General features: G+C 32.7%; 2 protein-coding genes across 4 annotated transcripts in view; one reads left to right on the forward strand and one right to left on the reverse strand.

Annotated features, from left to right (window-relative positions):
• Positions 1 to 18,297, forward strand: part of LOC145313322 (uncharacterized) — a 111,253-nt gene that overhangs the window by 58,517 nt on the left and 34,439 nt on the right. For all 3 annotated transcript variants that reach the window (XM_080152672.1, XM_080152673.1, XM_080152674.1), the window contains 2 exons: positions 8,626 to 8,717; positions 9,244 to 9,492. In XM_080152672.1, coding sequence (XP_080008798.1) covers positions 8,626 to 8,717; positions 9,244 to 9,492 — 341 coding nt within the window. The remainder of the gene's footprint in view (positions 1 to 8,625; positions 8,718 to 9,243; positions 9,493 to 18,297) is intronic.
• On the reverse strand, positions 12,806 to 17,721 carry LOC145313323 (E3 ubiquitin-protein ligase HUWE1-like). The gene is made up of 5 exons (XM_080152675.1): positions 17,599 to 17,721; positions 14,835 to 14,983; positions 14,304 to 14,392; positions 13,600 to 13,741; positions 12,806 to 13,022 (listed from the first exon to the last, which is right to left on the reverse strand). Exons 3-5 carry the CDS (start codon positions 14,333 to 14,335, stop codon positions 12,864 to 12,866), a joined length of 333 nt encoding a protein of 110 aa, XP_080008801.1. The 5' UTR covers positions 14,336 to 14,392; positions 14,835 to 14,983; positions 17,599 to 17,721; the 3' UTR covers positions 12,806 to 12,863.

Consider the following 18,297-nt stretch of genomic DNA (forward strand, 5'->3'; position numbering starts at 1 on the left):
GAAAACCCTCCATAAAGTTTTTTTGTCTGTCATAATTTATGAAATTTAACTAATATACCCCTATTTTCAAAATTTTATGGGCTTTCAAAAAAAGAAAATAATTTACATATGGGACAGTTTTTTCATGACTAGGCATATGTTTTTATAAGAACTATTCTTGTAATATCTTATAAATTAATCAAACAAAGAAATAGGCATTCAAAATTGATTATAAACAGTACTTTAGTTGCACATATTATCTAATACATCTAACAATAACTATAAACATTTACAATTTGCTCAACTTATCTCTGGTCTATCTATTTAAAGTATTTAATACTAAAGGTTATTTAACCAAAGAAAAAAGTAAACATTTTGTAGAGCTTGATTTTTTTATAATGAAAATAATAGACAACTGTTATACAGAAGAAGAATAAAATAAATGATATATTCAGTGAAAATATGCTTAAAGCTGTTCGAGTGTGTGTACTGGGCTGTAAAGGGGGGAAGTGGTCATTGTGCTAGTAAACAAGGAAAGAAATTGTGCGAATTGAGGCTGCAAAGAGACTGTGTACTTGACGACCATTTTCTGACCATTATATAGATAGAAATACAGACTTTAATTTCTGAGCAATTCTGTTATTGAATTTGCTTTAAAGATTTTATTTGGAAGAAAAAGTTCTTAGGGATTATTAAAGTACATTTTTGGGGTAGCCAATAAAATTATTATGCAAAATTGTTCGTGATTGTCTTCTTACAGTTGATCTCTGTTAAACCCAGGTATAAAGTAATATGACAATGGATGATATATTTTTCTTCTGTCTAATTCTTTTATGTTTGCCTTTAGTACCTGCTAAATAAAAGGTTGTAGATTAATATAATGTTCAATGTTCTCTCCCTCTCTATAGTTAAATTCAGAGATCTTAAGGGACAAGATTATGGTGATTAACAAAATTACCACTTCTATAGATTTTGATTGCTGGTTGAAAAGTTTGGATACTATTTATTTGAAAACAACCAAAATTCAATATAAGTTTTTGAGGCAACGAATAAGTTAAGGTTGTTACAAAACTTTGGAAACCAGTGTAATTTATGGTCAACTGTACCCTCCCTTCCTGGTTAAATTGTATGATATAAGAGTGGTTAAATGGTCCATTATGAATGCAATGGGTTATAAAGTAGGGCTCGGCAGCTGAGCATAAGCCTTTAATTTAAACCCCGTTTGGTAGTTTTCAAAATCTAGCTGAAAGGACATATTGCCATATTAGAAACAGCAATTGACATCCATAGGTATTTTAACTGTTGAAACGTCGAATAACCTGCGGCTTGCAGGTGGCGTATGCGTGGGTGCCGAGCCCCTAGGTAAAGGTGTGCTAAATTCATCACAGATATACAATATACAAAAAGGCTTAACTGTTCTTGATGTTGCAGGAATACAAATGTCATTTTATTTGATTTGATACAAAATGTTATGATAACAAGGATGACAACATTCATAAAAGCGAAGCCCTGGTACGGTAGGACAAACGAACATTAACACTTGTAGAGTGTCAGAACTCATTAATCAGAATATAGAAAATATATAAGTCGAAGAAATTGTAAGTAAATGTGTTAAAAACTGCTGAAGTACAGGATAATGTTTAAGGGCATAATGACATTGTTAGGACTTGATTATAGAGATGCTTCGCTTATAACATTGTACTTTGTTATCCTAGAAATCAGTATTCTAAAAATCAGATCAATCGGATAAAAATATCACTACAAATTTGTTGTTAAAAAAATCGACATGTTTAAAATGGTCGTACGGACATTCTGGTATTGATTATAGAGTTGTTACGGTTTTTGAATTGTACCTAACTACTACAGGAAACACCATGCAAAGTTTGAAATAGATAGGACAACTCTAACATGCTTAAATTAACGAAAAGAGCTATCCGTTCCGGACGGACGGACAGACCGACCCTAAATATAGAAAAGCTTCGCTTTTAAAAAGTAAAGGGTATTCTATCTGTTGAGTATTGATATCTTATTTTGGATTGCTTGTTAATGTTAAAACAATTTTTACCTCTTACTCTAAGAAAAAAATAAATAAATTAGAAAGTGTCCCATTAACAAAAATCGCAGATAATGTATTTTTCATTCAGTTTATGATTAAAAATGTAACTTTTTAAACTAGTATTTGACTTTTGATTTGTTATTTAAACTAGACGAATTACTAAAATCAAAAGTTTTAATATTTTTCAATAAAATTTTTTGAAAAATTACCAAAATGTCATTCTATCCTTTTGTCTATTAATTTAATATCCTTTTTATTGGGCTTTTATTGAGCCTATTTTCCTTCTCATAATTTATGCCACGCCTTGACCCCCCCCCCCCCCCTACCTTCCTCAGAATTGGGTATATCCTAACCGCCCCTCCTTAAAAAATGAGATATGTTTAAATAATAATGTTGTCAACACCTGTCTGTCTAATGCACCTTTATTTGATTTCGTGTAATCCATCCCCCCCCCCCCCCCATTTGTCCGAAACCTTTCAGATAGTGGACCAAATAATGCCATTTCTCCCAGGCATACGCCGTCATGAGTCATGTTGAAAGGATGACGCAAATTTCAAGAGCTCAGTTTTCGATATTTGATTTACTATTTTTAATACTTGCAAGATTATTTAATTTGCTATAATATACAGATAAATTGTATCAAATCGCAAAATCTGGGATCTGAAATCTGATTCGCCCTTCCAACATGACGCATTATGGCGTACGACCGGGAGAAATGGCATTATTTGGTCTACTATCACCTTTCTTTCCTCCTTTCAATTACTCACAAATAAATCGTAGACCAACCTTAATATTCAGGGACAGTAAGTGATAAGACAATAAATGATAAAATGAGGTTCCTTCCTATTTATGATGGAAAAAGTGTTTCTTTTGTAGATTAAAGCTATTTATCGAAAAGTTTGTACATCTTTATTTATCGGATTTCATGTTGTTTCTCATTGTTTTTCAAAAGTTTATTGTTCTTTGTGTCACCTTAGTTGTTGCTGCTCTACTTTTGCACAATTTTATCATATTTTGCATAAAATTGGTCTGTCTTGAATAACCCACTTGGCTATTTCACCTATAATTCGCAAACCCCGTTTTCATGACAAATTGGTTACTTTGTTATTATCCTTTTGTGTGAAGGGGGGGGTTATAAAGACAAATATTTTCGTGCAGACCATGAGCAAAACCAGGGCTTGGCAGCCGCGCGCCGTCCGTGGCTAATCCTCAAATTTAAACCCTCTTAATTGCTTTGATATTTTTTTGAAAAAAGGGATTGCCATTTCTGGATCAGGTTTAGACTTCCACCAGATTTTAAAAATTGTAAAAAATTGATATCCCTTAAGCCTACAGCAGGCAGCTGACGCGCGTCTGTCGAGCCCTGAGGAAAACCATTTCAGAGAGGGTGGCAGGTTTTCTGTTTTAATTATGTAATATTTGTATAAAAAATAACTCTCCCGAAATGGATTAGAGACTAATGTAAGAATTAGGAAGGTAAACGACATAAATGATATTGCTTTAATTAACTCTATATTCAATTATTTCTTTAATAATTATCAAATTCTAAGGCATAATTTGACACACAAATATTTATTCATTATTGTCATATCTCTTTACCCCTGGTAATGGGAGAGAGGCATTTTTCAGGGGCAGTGCGGGCAATTGTACTGATACCCAAATATAAAAATACGTTCTCTCATCTTTGGATCACAATCTTTGAGTATTTTCATTCAATCTCGATTGTTAAGTACAAACTAGAATTGTCCAAACATTTCGACCAAAAATTTAGTATTTATGACATAATAGATTGCAAAGTGTTACATATACCGTTATCGTCTTCAAAAAATGGGGTTTTTACTTGCATAAAAGGGGAGGCAATAGTCATAGGCTGACCGGAAATTCCAGTTTAAAGAAAATAGCGTATTGCTCACAAAATAATCCTAACTTTTAAAAGATAAGCCGAGTTCATTAGGCATTTAATATTAGGTTTTAATTTTTAAACAAGGATTATTATGTCAAGCATAAAATTTTTTTTATAAACAGTAAAGAAAACACTTAACGGAAAAATGAAAGAGAGTGGTACTGTAATAAAGACATAATTACAGTAAATATTAGTGTGTACTAGTCTATACAGATGTGCTCTCGCAAAGGGGAATAAGCGGGTTTTTAGGGCGCTTTGTAAACTTTGCATTGCAAATTCTAGATGCAGTATTAGTGTGACAGACTTTAGTTAAAAATAGTTGCGCTTATATGAAATTTTTTTGTTGATGTAACCCAATGGATTAGGCAGTAAGTTTGTTTAAGTTGTTTCAGTGTTTATTTGACCATCGCAGGGTGATAGGCATGAGTTACAATGATATGTGTAAGTGATACTTTATTTTAGTGAAAAAAAATTATGATTTAGAAAAACTATTTTAAAAGTAGAATTAAATTTGATTAATTGCTGAACTACCTATAAATATACAGAGAAAAGGGAATGTGATTCTGACAAACAATTCTGGGAAAATTTGTCCTAAAATTAGCTTGCTAATATGGACATCTTTCATTGGACAGTTCATCCAGTAGGAGGGGAGGAGATGGGGTTACGGGGTTGGATGACGGGTATCGTTATTTTTGCCAGCTGCGAGTATTACTTATCAGAGTATATGAAAATATGGTTTAACATCCTATTAATAATATATGCATTTAAAACATTCTTATTAGCGGAAATGTTAGAATACCCTTTACTAAACATGTTTGAATATGATGTTTTCTTGGCTCTCCATGTATTAGCATACCAGACATAAATTGCAAATCATTTCAGTTATTTTGGACTGTTTTCTATCATTTTAATATGTTGGTTACTATGCCATTGTATTTAATTAGCGGCTACGCCCCCCCTCCCTTAGAGGCCTCTAGGGGCAATTAAGATGGGGGGGGGAGTTTTTTAAAAGTTAACTTTTTTGGAGTGGTGGGAATTATTTCTATGCAGTTGGTACCCTGCCTTAAAATAGCAAAAATACTTCCCAGGACCCAGTTTTTTTGTGCTATAACGACCTACAACTAGCACACGTTAAAAAAGCCTTATGGGGCGATTCTTCGTATTTTTCACCTAAAATAACATATAAAAAGCCATTTTAAAAATACGACGAATCACCCCTTATGGGGCGATGTTACGAAAGGGACTAATTCCCTCATTTTTGATGTGATTGATAATTTATGTTATAGTCCTTGAAAGATAATTCAACTACTTTTTGAAATATGACTCCTGCTAAGTTTTTAATTTATTTGATACTTCAATTGAACTTTTTTGACCTACTTTAAAATACTTTATTAGGATAAAAAAAAAACAAATTTCATTCTTTTGTTAAATAAGATATCGTGTTAGTGTCATGAAAGATTTTCAAACAACGAGGAATGGTTTGCGTTCTTGAGCATACTAACGGATTTTGGTTAAATTTTAATATCTTTACACAAAAATTTTTCAGCTTTGTAAAAAAAAATTTTTTTTCTTCGTTATATTCATTTTGAAGAAGTATTAAGTTTTTTTGTCTGTCCGTTTAGATCTCTTTATATCTAAATTGCTTATATATGTTGGCGTTAAGCAGGATTTTATGTGTTTTGTCTCTAAAATATAAGATACCCCTAAAGCCTAGGGGTGCAACCACTAGGCTTTAGAAAAAGAAAAACATATTTGTGTAGTTATTTACTTTAAATATAATTTTGCTTTTATTTATACAAAAGGTATAATCTATGAATTAGAGTATCACACTAGTTTTAAAAACTAATGTTTAAACTAAATACTAAGTTACCAAAGGCTAAATTACACACCAGAATTTTAGGAAAGATTAATTGGGTATAGTCCCTTTTGTGGCAACGCCTCTTAAGTTTCGTCGTATTTTCACAGTAGCTTTTGATAGGTTATTTTAGGTTAGGTTATGTTAAGTTAGATTAGATGATTGCCCCGCAATGTTAAGCAATTTGCCCCGCAGGGTTAGAGCCCTCCGCAGGGACTATAAATAAGGGAAAAGCTACTGTGAAAATACGACGAAATGCCCCTTAAGAGGCGTTGCCACGAAAGGAAATATACCCGATTAATTTTATTTTCCAATGTACTATCACTAAATGTGCGTATTACACATTTGAATGTATGAATCACGTAATATCCGCAGCTCAGACTTTGCAAATCTAAAATGATTACAATAAACCCTTCATCTTTTGTCGCGTAGCTGCTCTACAAGGTAATCTGTCCGTCAGCAGTGTAATTCTGTTGTGCTATCAAAAATAAACTAGAAAATACCCCAATTTATTCTCTGCAGTTTTATGTGTGACTAAAAACATATTTGTTTATGCAAAAACGAGTGAATCCGCCCCCTGGCGTCTAGAAGCTCTTTATTAGAAAAGTTGGTATGGGGGGGGGGGACGGGTAGTATCTATATTCCTTGAAGAGTAGAGCCCAATCAGTTCAGTGGTTAACTGGATCTTGAGCTTTAGACAGACGGGCGGACAGACAGACGGACTAACATCGTTATAATTTTATAGAACCTTCGATATTTCCAAGTATTTGATCTGATCTTCCTTGTGTAAAGTTGCTCAACGATAAAGTATTGTATTTCAACTCCTTCAGAGATTATAATGGAGCTTTTTATAGTGTTTTATCTTTAAATATTAATTCCAGCTTCTTTTAAAAGGGCCAGTCCGACCGTCCGTCAGTATCAGATAGATCGTTAACTTAGGCATGTCAATAGTGTTCTATCCTATTCGAGAAACGTTGCTGCTCGATAATAATTGCCAGAAAGTCCGTATGCTATTTTATTATTTTTTTTGTCTTTTTGAAACACACAGTTTCAAATGATTTAGTTTTATACTTCCCATTTGAAATTTGGATGGTTGTTATAAGCGATTTATTTCTATAACTAAGTCTTTAAAGTGTAAGTATGTCCATATCAAGCACTTTGTATTTAAGTAAATTTGGAACAGATTTGTTTAGACTTTTAATTTTATATTGAATATTGTTACTCTACATTTTTAATGTTCTTGTGCCTGCCCGCTGAATTATATAGCTTCGCTTTAATGTATGCTTTTATCCTTGTTAGTCTACAAATGTTGACTTGCAGACTAATAAAAATCAGTTCTAGTGGCTGAGTTATCAAGATATAAATACATCAACTATCAATGCTATTGGCATTTCCTAGTTTTATTCAATTGGATTTTAAATGTTTTTTTAGCTAAAAAAACAAATATCTTTTTTTATTTCTATTGCTATCTGCAATAAAATCTATAAAAAGGCTCTGGGAAAATAGAGAAAGCGTTTGTCTTAAGTGGTTTTTAGAGATTTAGACCTATAAATAGGAATTAAGTTTACTATGTTGTAATTAGGGTACTTTCCTTTAGAGTGACAAGTCTTTAATTTCTTCTATACAGGGCTTTAGGGGTAGGATAATGGATGATTTATGCTATCACCAAATGTCTTAAAGTGGAGATTTTTGTACAAATGGGTTGTTAATTGATTTAACTGATCATGTCCCATACTTGATTATTACTTTAACAATGTAATTTTAAATTGATTTATATGTAAAAATCTTTCAAAGAAAGAAGGAAAAATCCATGAAAATTGACTTGATATGCAATAATATTTCGTCATATTTTTGCAGTAATTTTAAAATATTTCGTTTGAATACTCCAAAATTCTTTAGGGGAGGTAAATGATTCAAACAAAGTGGTATAATCTAATTCTAACACGTCTGTCTGATTCATAAAAGATACGTGTATAGGTGTGTAAGAAGGTAGTTTTAGGACAATTGAATTACATAGAGTGATCAACACAGTTTATTTAAACATTTTATTTTTATTTGAAACACTGAAATAACAAAATAAATATCAATAAATATCGAAGCACAGAAACATAAATAAATTTAAAAGAAATATCAAGAACCAGCAAAGAGTTCTTTTTATATAAATACAGCTGAATGAATCACTTCAACAACAGACATGACTGACGGACGGACGGATGGTCGAAGTGGGTTAAAGAGTAGCTTCGCTCCCATAAAGAATTAATTTCACAAACAGTTCTAGAACAAGATCTTCTAAATTATCTCATAAAAATTTATGAATATATAAAACATTCAAATTTCAAAGGTATAAAACTCTCAAATAAAAATAAAACTCCATATTTTTTAATTTCAGATTTTATTTATGAGCCATAAAGAGGGCGTTGGTAGTTTTAAAGCCGGTACCATTTTGATTCTTGAGTCATTCGAGGAGCAATTTAATTAGGAACCATTAGAGTTAATACTTTCATAGCTAGATTTTTAAAGTTTTTAAATTTTTTTTTGTAAATAGTACAATAATGTTTTAAACTTTTTTTAGCAAGGTCAATTCTTTTTCTAAGTAGTGCAGTAGTATAGTAATAAGCTTGTAACATATTTTTTATAAATTTTTTGCTGGCGTTGCTAATAAATCATACATTTTCTTTGGATAGGTAAATAAATTAAAGTATTTCTAACGATTAATTTTTAACATCTGCTGACAAATTATAAAGTTTAAATCAATTTTTGTAAGTTCCTAGAAAGACAAAAAATATGATTTTAATCTTTTGGTAAGAATGATAATGTTCTTATTTTTTTCAGGTTGTGATATTGCTAAGAATATTCAACTTCTAGAGAGAACACAGGAGAAAATTAATCAAGCCCTATACACATTCAGAACTCTACAAAGTCAGGTACGTGAAAACAAAGACAAAAGGTGACCATTTGAAAATACAAGAAAGAGGCGAATTCTGATTTTTTTTCCTTAAAAACTTTGCCTCGAAGTTGCAATAATGATTGGATTGTGCAAAGTAAGGTTTCAGGACAAACTCATGAGTGACAAACGCAAGAGTGTATTAAAAATATAAGTTAATTAAGTATTTCTTTACAAATTATGCTAGGTTAAGAATGAATATATAAATATGCCCGCTGCAAGGGGGTTGGGCATTTAAAGACCTTCAAGATGGTTTAAAATAGGTTTGTCCACTTTAAAATTTGTCACACCTGCGTTTGTTCTAGGAACGAAGTAACAAAGTCCTAACTGTTCCACCAATGATTTTAATTAACACAAGTGGTAGTTTTACTCATTTTCTTTATGCCAGTCTTTGGGATATTAAAAACATTAGTTTAAATTATTTTATTACAGGAACATTAGATTTTAAATATACTTTATCGGAGAAGTTCGAATATTTATGAATTTAATTGCTTCTGATTTTGTAGGAGGATAAATATCCTTGTGAGGAGGAGGAGGGTGTAGCTAGCATGCAGTTTTGTATGCCGCCTTACATTCACCACAAGCCAGTCACACCAGTATACACCACGGGACGGTCAACCAGCCAGGTGTCGCCCGTCTACGGGGGCAGCAATGAGACCGCCATGAGGGGCAGTGGTGGTGACTATGGCCCCAACAGTGTTTTGGACCAGGGAGGATATACAAGTCTACCTATAAATTTTGAGGCTAAAGTAATGGTAAGTCTTTCGATATCAACATTTTATTAAGTATTTATTTTGCTACAAATAAATAGTAAATGCAAAAATAAAATTAAAATTAATCTTTCAAAAACAATTTTTGCAGAATCTTATAAATGCATGAAATTCTATCCTTTTATTGAAAACATTTACGCATACAAAATTCCTTTCTTGCCAAAATATTAGACGAAAAAGTAACATATTACAAAAATTCATTATTTTAAACAAATTCACTGTCTCAATTTCTTAGAAAATTATCAAATACAATTCATATTTCATGACATTTTCGGGTACATGGCAGATTTACCACTAGCAAAAATACAGTGATATTACTGTCATAAACACAGTGATTTGCTGTCATAAACACAGTTTTACTGTCAAATTCACACCTGCGTTTTTAGGGGGTATGACAAAAATACAGTTATTGCACTGGCATATTCACAGTTTTGCTGTCAATTATACAACTATATATTGACAAAAATACATCTGTTAAATTTATAATTTGTCAATTATACACCTACATATTGACAAATATACATCTATTAAATTTATACCTACTTATTTATCCATAATATTTAATACATCTATTACATAAAGAAAAATTGTGACATTAACATGACCGTCAAGGAAGGTGAAAAACCTGTGTGGTTAACTTATTATCCCAAAATAAAAAAATTTGTTTACTTACACCATAAGTGATATCGACAGGTAACTGCCTAAACATGTTGGTGTTAAATCTGATACAAAGCCAAAATATGTGAAAAAGAATTAAATAGAATCTAAATTTAAAGATCATTCTCTGATGTAAAATCTAATATATGTTTAAACTAACGTCACCACTCTACACTTTATCTCTATTGTATGTCAATAATCTTTTACTATATGCTAAACAAGTTTACTATTTTTGGGTTAAAAAGTATAACTTATAAAATTAATTTTCCAAATTGACACTTTTTAACAGTAAAATTTTAACTTATCTGTTATTATAGGGCTTTGATGATGATATAGAATTAATTTCAAGTAATCCAGAGAGTGCGTTTGAAAACTTTTCTAATGTTATCAATGAAAACTTTGAAAAATTTTCCCTTTTAAAACCCAACAAAAGAGTTATCCCCCAAAATCCCTGGATGTCACCAGCTTTACTAAACCTAAGAAAGAAAAAAGAAATTTAAGGATAAAACCGTTGATAGCAATAGAAAATTTGTCATTGCAAATAATATTTATAAATCTGCAGTTAGGAAAGCCAAAAAAGAGTACTATTTTTCTAAATTCAATGAATTTTCGTCAAACATGAAAAAAACTTGGTCTACAATTAATCAACTTATTAACAAGAATTAAAAAACGCATTCTATCCCAAATCTTTTTACTGGTGATAACAGATCTTATGAAAACTTTCAAGATATTTGTGAAGGTTTTAACATTTTTTTTTAATAATGTTGGACCCAGTCTACCAGATAAAATTCCATTTTGCAAAAATGATTTTAATGACTACCTTGGGGTTCCAGTCAATGAAAATTTTGTCTTTCAAAAAATCACCCCTCAAATTATTTTTTTCTACTTTCAATAAAATAAAACCTAAACTAAGTTGTGGACCTGACAATATTTCTACTAACTTTTAAAAGAAATTATGCCAAGTATTATAGATCCCGTTGTTCACCTATTTAATCTTTCATTTAAACATGGCTTTGTTCTAAACAATTAGTAGATTGATTTAACTATTATTAATAGTTATAAGTTTTAACAACTTGGTAAAAATATTTATAATTAATATTTTTAAAAGTAGGTGTATTTTTGTCATCAAAACTGTGAATTTGACAGCATACTTGAATTTCATGGGTGTGAACTTGACAGTAAAACTGTGTTTATGACAGCGGAAAGGTGTAATTTTGACAGTGGATAAAAAAATATTGCCAAAAATACAGCTAAAAACGAAATTGACAAAAACACACCCAATATTTGTCAAAAACACAGTGGCTGTACTTTTGCTAGTGGTAAAAGTGGCAGCACCCCCATTTTCCTGTTATTCGTTGGATTGTCTTTGCGTGTGTGTATGTATGTGTGTGTGTGTTTGTGTGGGTATGTATGTGTGTGTTTGTGTGTGTATGTGAGTGTGTGTGTGTGTCAATTTGTTTGTATTAAGCATAACAATATAAACGAACATAATTATCAGGGATCGGCATCCGCGCGTTTGCCGCGTGTAAGCCTCAGTGAAATAGTAAAATTATAACTTATAAGTGTCTCAAAATCAGCCAGGTGACGCCATAAAAATGATTGATTATCCATGTCTTTTTTAGGGTTTTTTTCCACTTCTCCTCTCATCTTCCTCATTTTTATGACGTTACATGGCTGATTTTTTAGACACTTTGTCCCACTACCTTTAAAATTCAGCTGGATGTCTAAACCTGTTTCTAAACAGACAATCCATCTATTTGAAATTTTTTTTTCATACAAGCAGATATATATTTTAGGCATATGCGCGGCTAAGGCGCGGCTGCCGAGCACTGATAATAATCATGCATATGAGTTTATTTTTAATTTTTTACAAATGCCAAATTTGTAAGTATATGCATATGTAACTGCGAATTTTTTCAATTTGTCTGAATTAATTTAGATATTTACACTTATTTTGCATAGAAAATCAGAAAATTAATCCTGTAATTCTCATTAGGGTTATATCTACCTAACAATCCTTTTGTTCTTTGCTTTAAGTAAACTACATTTTTATTAAATAACAAGCTGTTTTGTATTAATACCTATTTTAAAATATATTGTTAAGCAAATATGGCTCTCAATAGTTTTGCTTTTCTCGCCCACGTCCCAGGACATAATTAATACCATAAAAAAACCTAGTTTTTACCACTTTTACGGTAAAATTTTACCAGCCTTTACGATTTAAAAGGTGGTAAAATTTTACCGTAACCGTGGTAAAAACACTTTTTGTGGTATTTTCTCACGCTTTTTACCAGCGATTTTTACCACAATTATCGGTAAAATTTTACCAGATTTCCGGTAAAATATTACCATTTTAGGACGCAAATTTATACCAGATTTTGACCAATTTTTACCACTTTTTTGGTAAAATCTTACCGCAAATTTCTGTAAGATTTTACCGAAAAAGTGGTAAAACTGTTCAACACCTGGTAATATTTTTGTCCTAAATTGGTAAAATTTTACCGGAAATCAAATCAAATTGGTAAAAATTGACCAAAAATTGTGGTAAAATCGGGTGGTAAAAATCGTGAGAAAGTAGTAAAAAACGACTGACCCTAATTATAGAGAAGCTTCGTTTTTAAAAATAGAAAAAATTATAAAATTTTTTGTTGTATTTTTATATTTCTTTAACTTGAACATAAAATAATAATTCTAATAAATCAGCAGCCGTTCTCAATGTCGCGCAGCTGAGGACCCTTGGGTGCGCCGCCAAACACACAAGTGTTCTTGATTCTACTGCTCTGGCCGAAAACTGTTGCGCAACCTCCTGGAATTGCTGGGCACCGGCCCCATTCCCTCGTATAACCATGATATTCAACCTGGAATAAAATTGCTCATTAGTTAATTAGATAATTACAGGGATATAAAGGGATAAGACAATGGCTGATAAATTGATGTTCATCTCTAATGATGATACACATCGTTACCCATTCTGTAGATTACAATAAGTGATTGAAATGTTAGGACACTCAACTTAATGAACCAACCAATAAAAAATCAATAAAAGTACCCAAGGTTGTTAGGCCAAAGAATAAGAAAATGTTATTTGAAAACTTTGGGGGCTAGTGTAATTTACAGCCCAATGTCCCATCCCTCCCTACTAAATATCTAATCTATAATACAAAGTAGAACGATGTCTGTCTGTCTGTCCGTCCGTCCCAAAGATAAAGCCTATACTCGCTGTTTACGCAAATGTGTCAGAACTCCCCCCCCCCTTACTCTCACACCTAAAATTTTCTTTTGAAAGCAAAAATAAAAGTGTGTAGGTTCGACTCCCCCTTTCCCCCCTCATTCATTTCCTACAGGCATCTTGACACGTGGCAAAAAAATCAGCAAACTTATCTAACTAAACATCTTTGAAAACGCAGAACGAGAAAAAATAAAGGGAAAGCTTACCTGGAAAACATAAGCAGTAACAACATCCGTGGCTAACAAGAACAGGCTGGGGCCATAGTACTCGGCTTTACTGAATATATGCTTCAAACTGTTGGGCAAACTTCCCTCCAACACGTGGCGTATGCAGTCGCTGAACGCGGGGTCCTAAGTTATGGAGGATTAAATGAAGGAAGGAAGTGGACTGTTTATTACACTAGTCCCCAAAGCTTTATTTTGTTCTTCGTTGCTTTAACAACTCTAGGGACTTTTATTGAATTTTGAATGGTTGATTAATCAAGTTAAGTGTCTAAAGCTTTCAACAACTAATTATACTCCACAGAAGGGGTAATTTTGTGTATCATCATTGCTGATGTACATCAATTTATCCGCCATTGTCTTGTCCCTTTAGATCCCTGTCCCAAACAAGTACTAATATTAGATAAATTTAGACCTAAACCCCAGGCAGGGAGGGTAAAATATGGTGTAAATATCATAATGGTATCCAAAGTTTCAGAAACAAGTTTACTTATTCGTCAACTCAAAAACTTTGAGTACCTAATTTTTATTAGGTAAATCTTGATTTAATTTCAATACTTCGTCTTTTGTCCTATCCCATAAGAACCATGTTTCCCGTTGTGTCTACAGAAACGTAAATTATTTTAGTACAATCTTTTTTTTAAACTTAAACAATATTTTACTTCGTCTTAAATCATTTAATAACCCATTCCTGAATAGCCTTCTTTAAGAAGTTGAGCATAGATTTTAGCAAGGCAGCCCGCTGGGGTAGGCAGGTCAAACAAGGCTTGGGTACATCCTAAATAGAGATAGGTTGTTAGAAGATTTTAGCAAGGCAGCCCGCGTGGGTAGGCAGGTCAAACCAGGCTTGGGTACGTCCTAAATAATCAGATAGATTGATATTAATAATATGTTTTGTTATATTTAACTATTTTCAATAGTATAGGGCTACGTTATAGGATTTTATTTTTATTTAAGCAAAGTTTGTGTTATACAATATAAGATTAAAATCAATATGTGATGCAATCTTTAACATGCGATCCTTTTCAAGACAGACGGCGAGAAACCAGTATATAATTTACTACGTCCGTCGGTCATGCTTTAAAAGACAAAGAAACTTATTTTTATAAATTGTGCGTATTTTTCTTTATTTCTATGATATACATTATGGATGATGTCAACCTTGTTTTTTTACCTAGCTTTCAGTGTAATACTTGTATATCAAACCATGAAAAACATACCTAGTAACAAAAGTAATGTGTTCCAATTCACTGCTGGCCAACTGTATGACCTTAAGGAGTGACTCTAACATGCCGCAGGACACCAGCGCCTCGCCGCCGCTCTCATACGACGCCAGGTGGTACAGGAACAGCCCGGAATACAGCAGACCCTGAATATTTTGGTTAGGTTAAAAAGTTATCATTCCTAAGTAAAGAACAGAATAAAAATATGGAAATAAATATTATATATTTAAAGTAATAAAGAAAGATGGATAAATAAAGATCGGTCTTATATGTCACTGTGGGCTAGAATTGTATCAAGACAAAAGTAAGTACCGAGCCCTGGGACCTATGTATGGTGAAAATAGACATAAAACCATGATGATTCCAGGTAAAACAAAAATATTTCAGCGGGGGCTTTTTGAGAAACTTAGATTTGAAAATTTCAAATTCAATTTTCACCCCCTAGGAGTTGCCGCATAATCATGACAAGAAAAGCAAATATTATTTATTTTAAATTTTGAACAACTTTGCTTTTATAAAGTTCTTCATAAAACCACTCCTGAAGGGAGTTAATTAATGGCCATTTTTATCACTTGCTTTGCAAAGGTCACGAAAATTCAGCCCAAAATAAATCATATATAGAGAGGTTTTATGAAAGATTTTATAAAAGCAAAGTTGTTTAAAATGTAAAATAAATAATATTTGCTTTTCTTGTCATGATTATGCGGCAACTCCTAGGGGTTGAAAATTGAATTTGAAATTTTCAAATCTAATTTTCTCAAAAAGCCCCCGCTAAAATATTTTGGTTTTACCTGGAATCATCATGGTTTTATGTCTATTTTCACCATACATAGGTCCCAGGGCTCGGCACTTACTTTTGTCTTGATTCAATTCTAGCCCACAGTGATGTATTTGATTTGTTTGGTTTTATTTTCTTCCATTCTAGTTTGTAAAGAGAGTTTAAAAATGCATGTTTTAAAAATTAACAATGCTGAGCTTACATAGTTATGAAATCAAGATGAAGGGGGTGGGGGGTGGTTGCCTAGGAACCAATAGTTATTGAATACTAACTTTTGGCTTGAGCTTTTAATGGTTTCAAAGTACCTCCTCTCCAAGCTATTCATTGGAATAGTTCAAAAGGCTTTAAATTGATCTCTTGAAATCAAACGCTATGATTTTAAGCTTGTTTTTTAAGAAGAACGAATTTGTTAAGTTTAGAGGGAGGCTTTATTTAAACTCCATTGTCCCCGCCCTCTTTGACTTACCTGTACATGTGAAGTGGAGTCCAAGCTTCAGACCTGCTGCTGGGAATACCTCCAGTCACCCGTCTGTCCATATAATCCAGCAATACCTGAGTACAATAGTTAGTCTTTCAACTCAATAAGAATATTTTATCCCTATATCCGCCAATGCATACAAAGGTTTTTTTTAATGCAAACACCTCGTAATCGCTGCGCAATTTTTTTAGGGTTAAATTATCGATAATAATGCCAATCAACTCTTTAAAACTTTCTAGTACTGGCTGCTTAATAGCTAAAAACGACTAAAAACGGCTGGTAGAAGCTGTAAAATGCCAAAAGTATCATTTTAATACCAAATAATGCACAAATATCATTCAAAAGGTTGATTCCTACGTAATTAATGATGCATTTGCCCTGAAAATAGCCAAAAACCGGTTTAACGGCTGAGCCGTCAGCCGTTACTTTTTCAACTTTTTATTCGATTTAGGGAAATTAGATCCACCAAGGATTACTCCTTCTATATTTCATCCTGAAATTCGGATTATAAGTGCCATTTGCGCATTGATTACGAGATGGTTTTATTACCCCCCCCCCCCACCCCTTACTTACTTACGTATTAATGATAATATTTCAATGTAGTAATTTTTTCTCATTTTCTTTACAGCACATCACTTTAATTTTCTATTAAAATTTTTGTCTTTGTTTACTTAAAATATTTACTCTTGATTTAAGAAAACTATTACCTTCTTATCTTGTTTGAGTAGCTTATTGGTGAACTCTGTAACAAGCTCTAGGAAGGGAAGCCTGGGAGGAGGGGCAGAGGGGTCCTGGTCATCCTCTTCAACAGCGTAGATGATGCCCAGACGGTGCAGCTTGGTCACAGCCTCGCGATTCTTGACAGCTTCCAGGCCAAATGACAGCGCAAATCTCTTGGCGAGTTCCTAATAAGTAATATTTATGAAACAACTAAAATTATTCTCATTTCCAATTCAGTTAAATTATTTACAAAATAAATACATAACAAGTATTTTTGGCGTTCTCCTCTTTCTTCAATTTTAAAAATTTTAGTCTCCCCCCCCCCCCCCCCCCCCGACTACCGACGAACAACTATTTTAGGTTAGGTTAGGTTTTAGGCTAGGGAGCCGAGCGCTGCGGCTAGGCAGGCAAGTGGGCCGAGCGCTGCGGCTAGGCAGGCAAGGGGGCCGAGCGCTGCGGCTAGGCAGGCTAGGGAGCCGAGCGCTGCGGCCAGAGTTCATAGTTCGCTGTCGGGGGGGGGGAGGGGGGGGTACTCAAATTTTCAATATTGAAAAAAAAATTTCTAAGAGGATAATACCAAAAAATCAATTTAATGGACATTTTATATAATACGGAAAATTTCTTCCTTTCCCTGTACCTTATAAAAATCGTCGGAAAAAGCCGTTTTTTAAGCAAACAAAAGCGCGTTTTGCTCTATCTGTGAGATATTATGAATGAGATAATGTTAAGATTTGATATTAAGATGAGAAAAATTTACGTTCACAGTCCCTTTAAAGACACAATACCTGTAATAATAATGTACAAACTTTTCAACCAATAATAATACCCTGGCCTTTCTAATTATAAGCCTAGGCAGAGCCATGCTGGTGATGCTAGCTCAAGCGTGGACCGTGGTTTATGTAGAACTGGACTTCTGAAGCCAATAACCAATTACAGGGTTACGAAAGTTTAAATTGATGTTTTTTTTTTTTAATGTTAATATTGAATGTAATATAGTTTTGTAATGACATATAAAATATATTCGATAGAATATAAAAAAATATAGTGCATTCAATATTAAAAAAAAATATTTAAATATATATAGTTGTTAACCATATATGAATCTATTTCCGGCTGGGTTCTTAAAAGATAATGCCGCGTTTTTTCGACATTTTTTACGCTATGAATAACAAGCGCGACATTCGCGAAATCTAAAAGAGTATACAATGATTTATTTAATTATTTCGCTTTTGATGGTACGGCCTTCATAGAAAAAAAAAGATTATCTTCAATCCATTTTTGCTGCATATTAATTAATGCATCTTTTTAGAGCTGTGTTAGACATTAGAAAAATTGCTAAAAAAATAATTTAAAATTCAGTATTTTTATGTTATATACTCTGTTTGAAATTCTATCGTCAACGTTCAATCAATCAATGTCTAAAAAACGCCGAAAAAATGTGGCATTCATCTTTTAAAAACCCATCTCGGTGGTATTTCCGGTTG

Source organism: Acartia tonsa, chromosome 3, assembly GCF_053477335.1.
Source record: "Acartia tonsa isolate MP-2025a chromosome 3, ASM5347733v1, whole genome shotgun sequence".
In the NCBI taxonomy this organism is placed as follows: Eukaryota; Metazoa; Arthropoda; class Copepoda; order Calanoida; family Acartiidae; genus Acartia; species Acartia tonsa.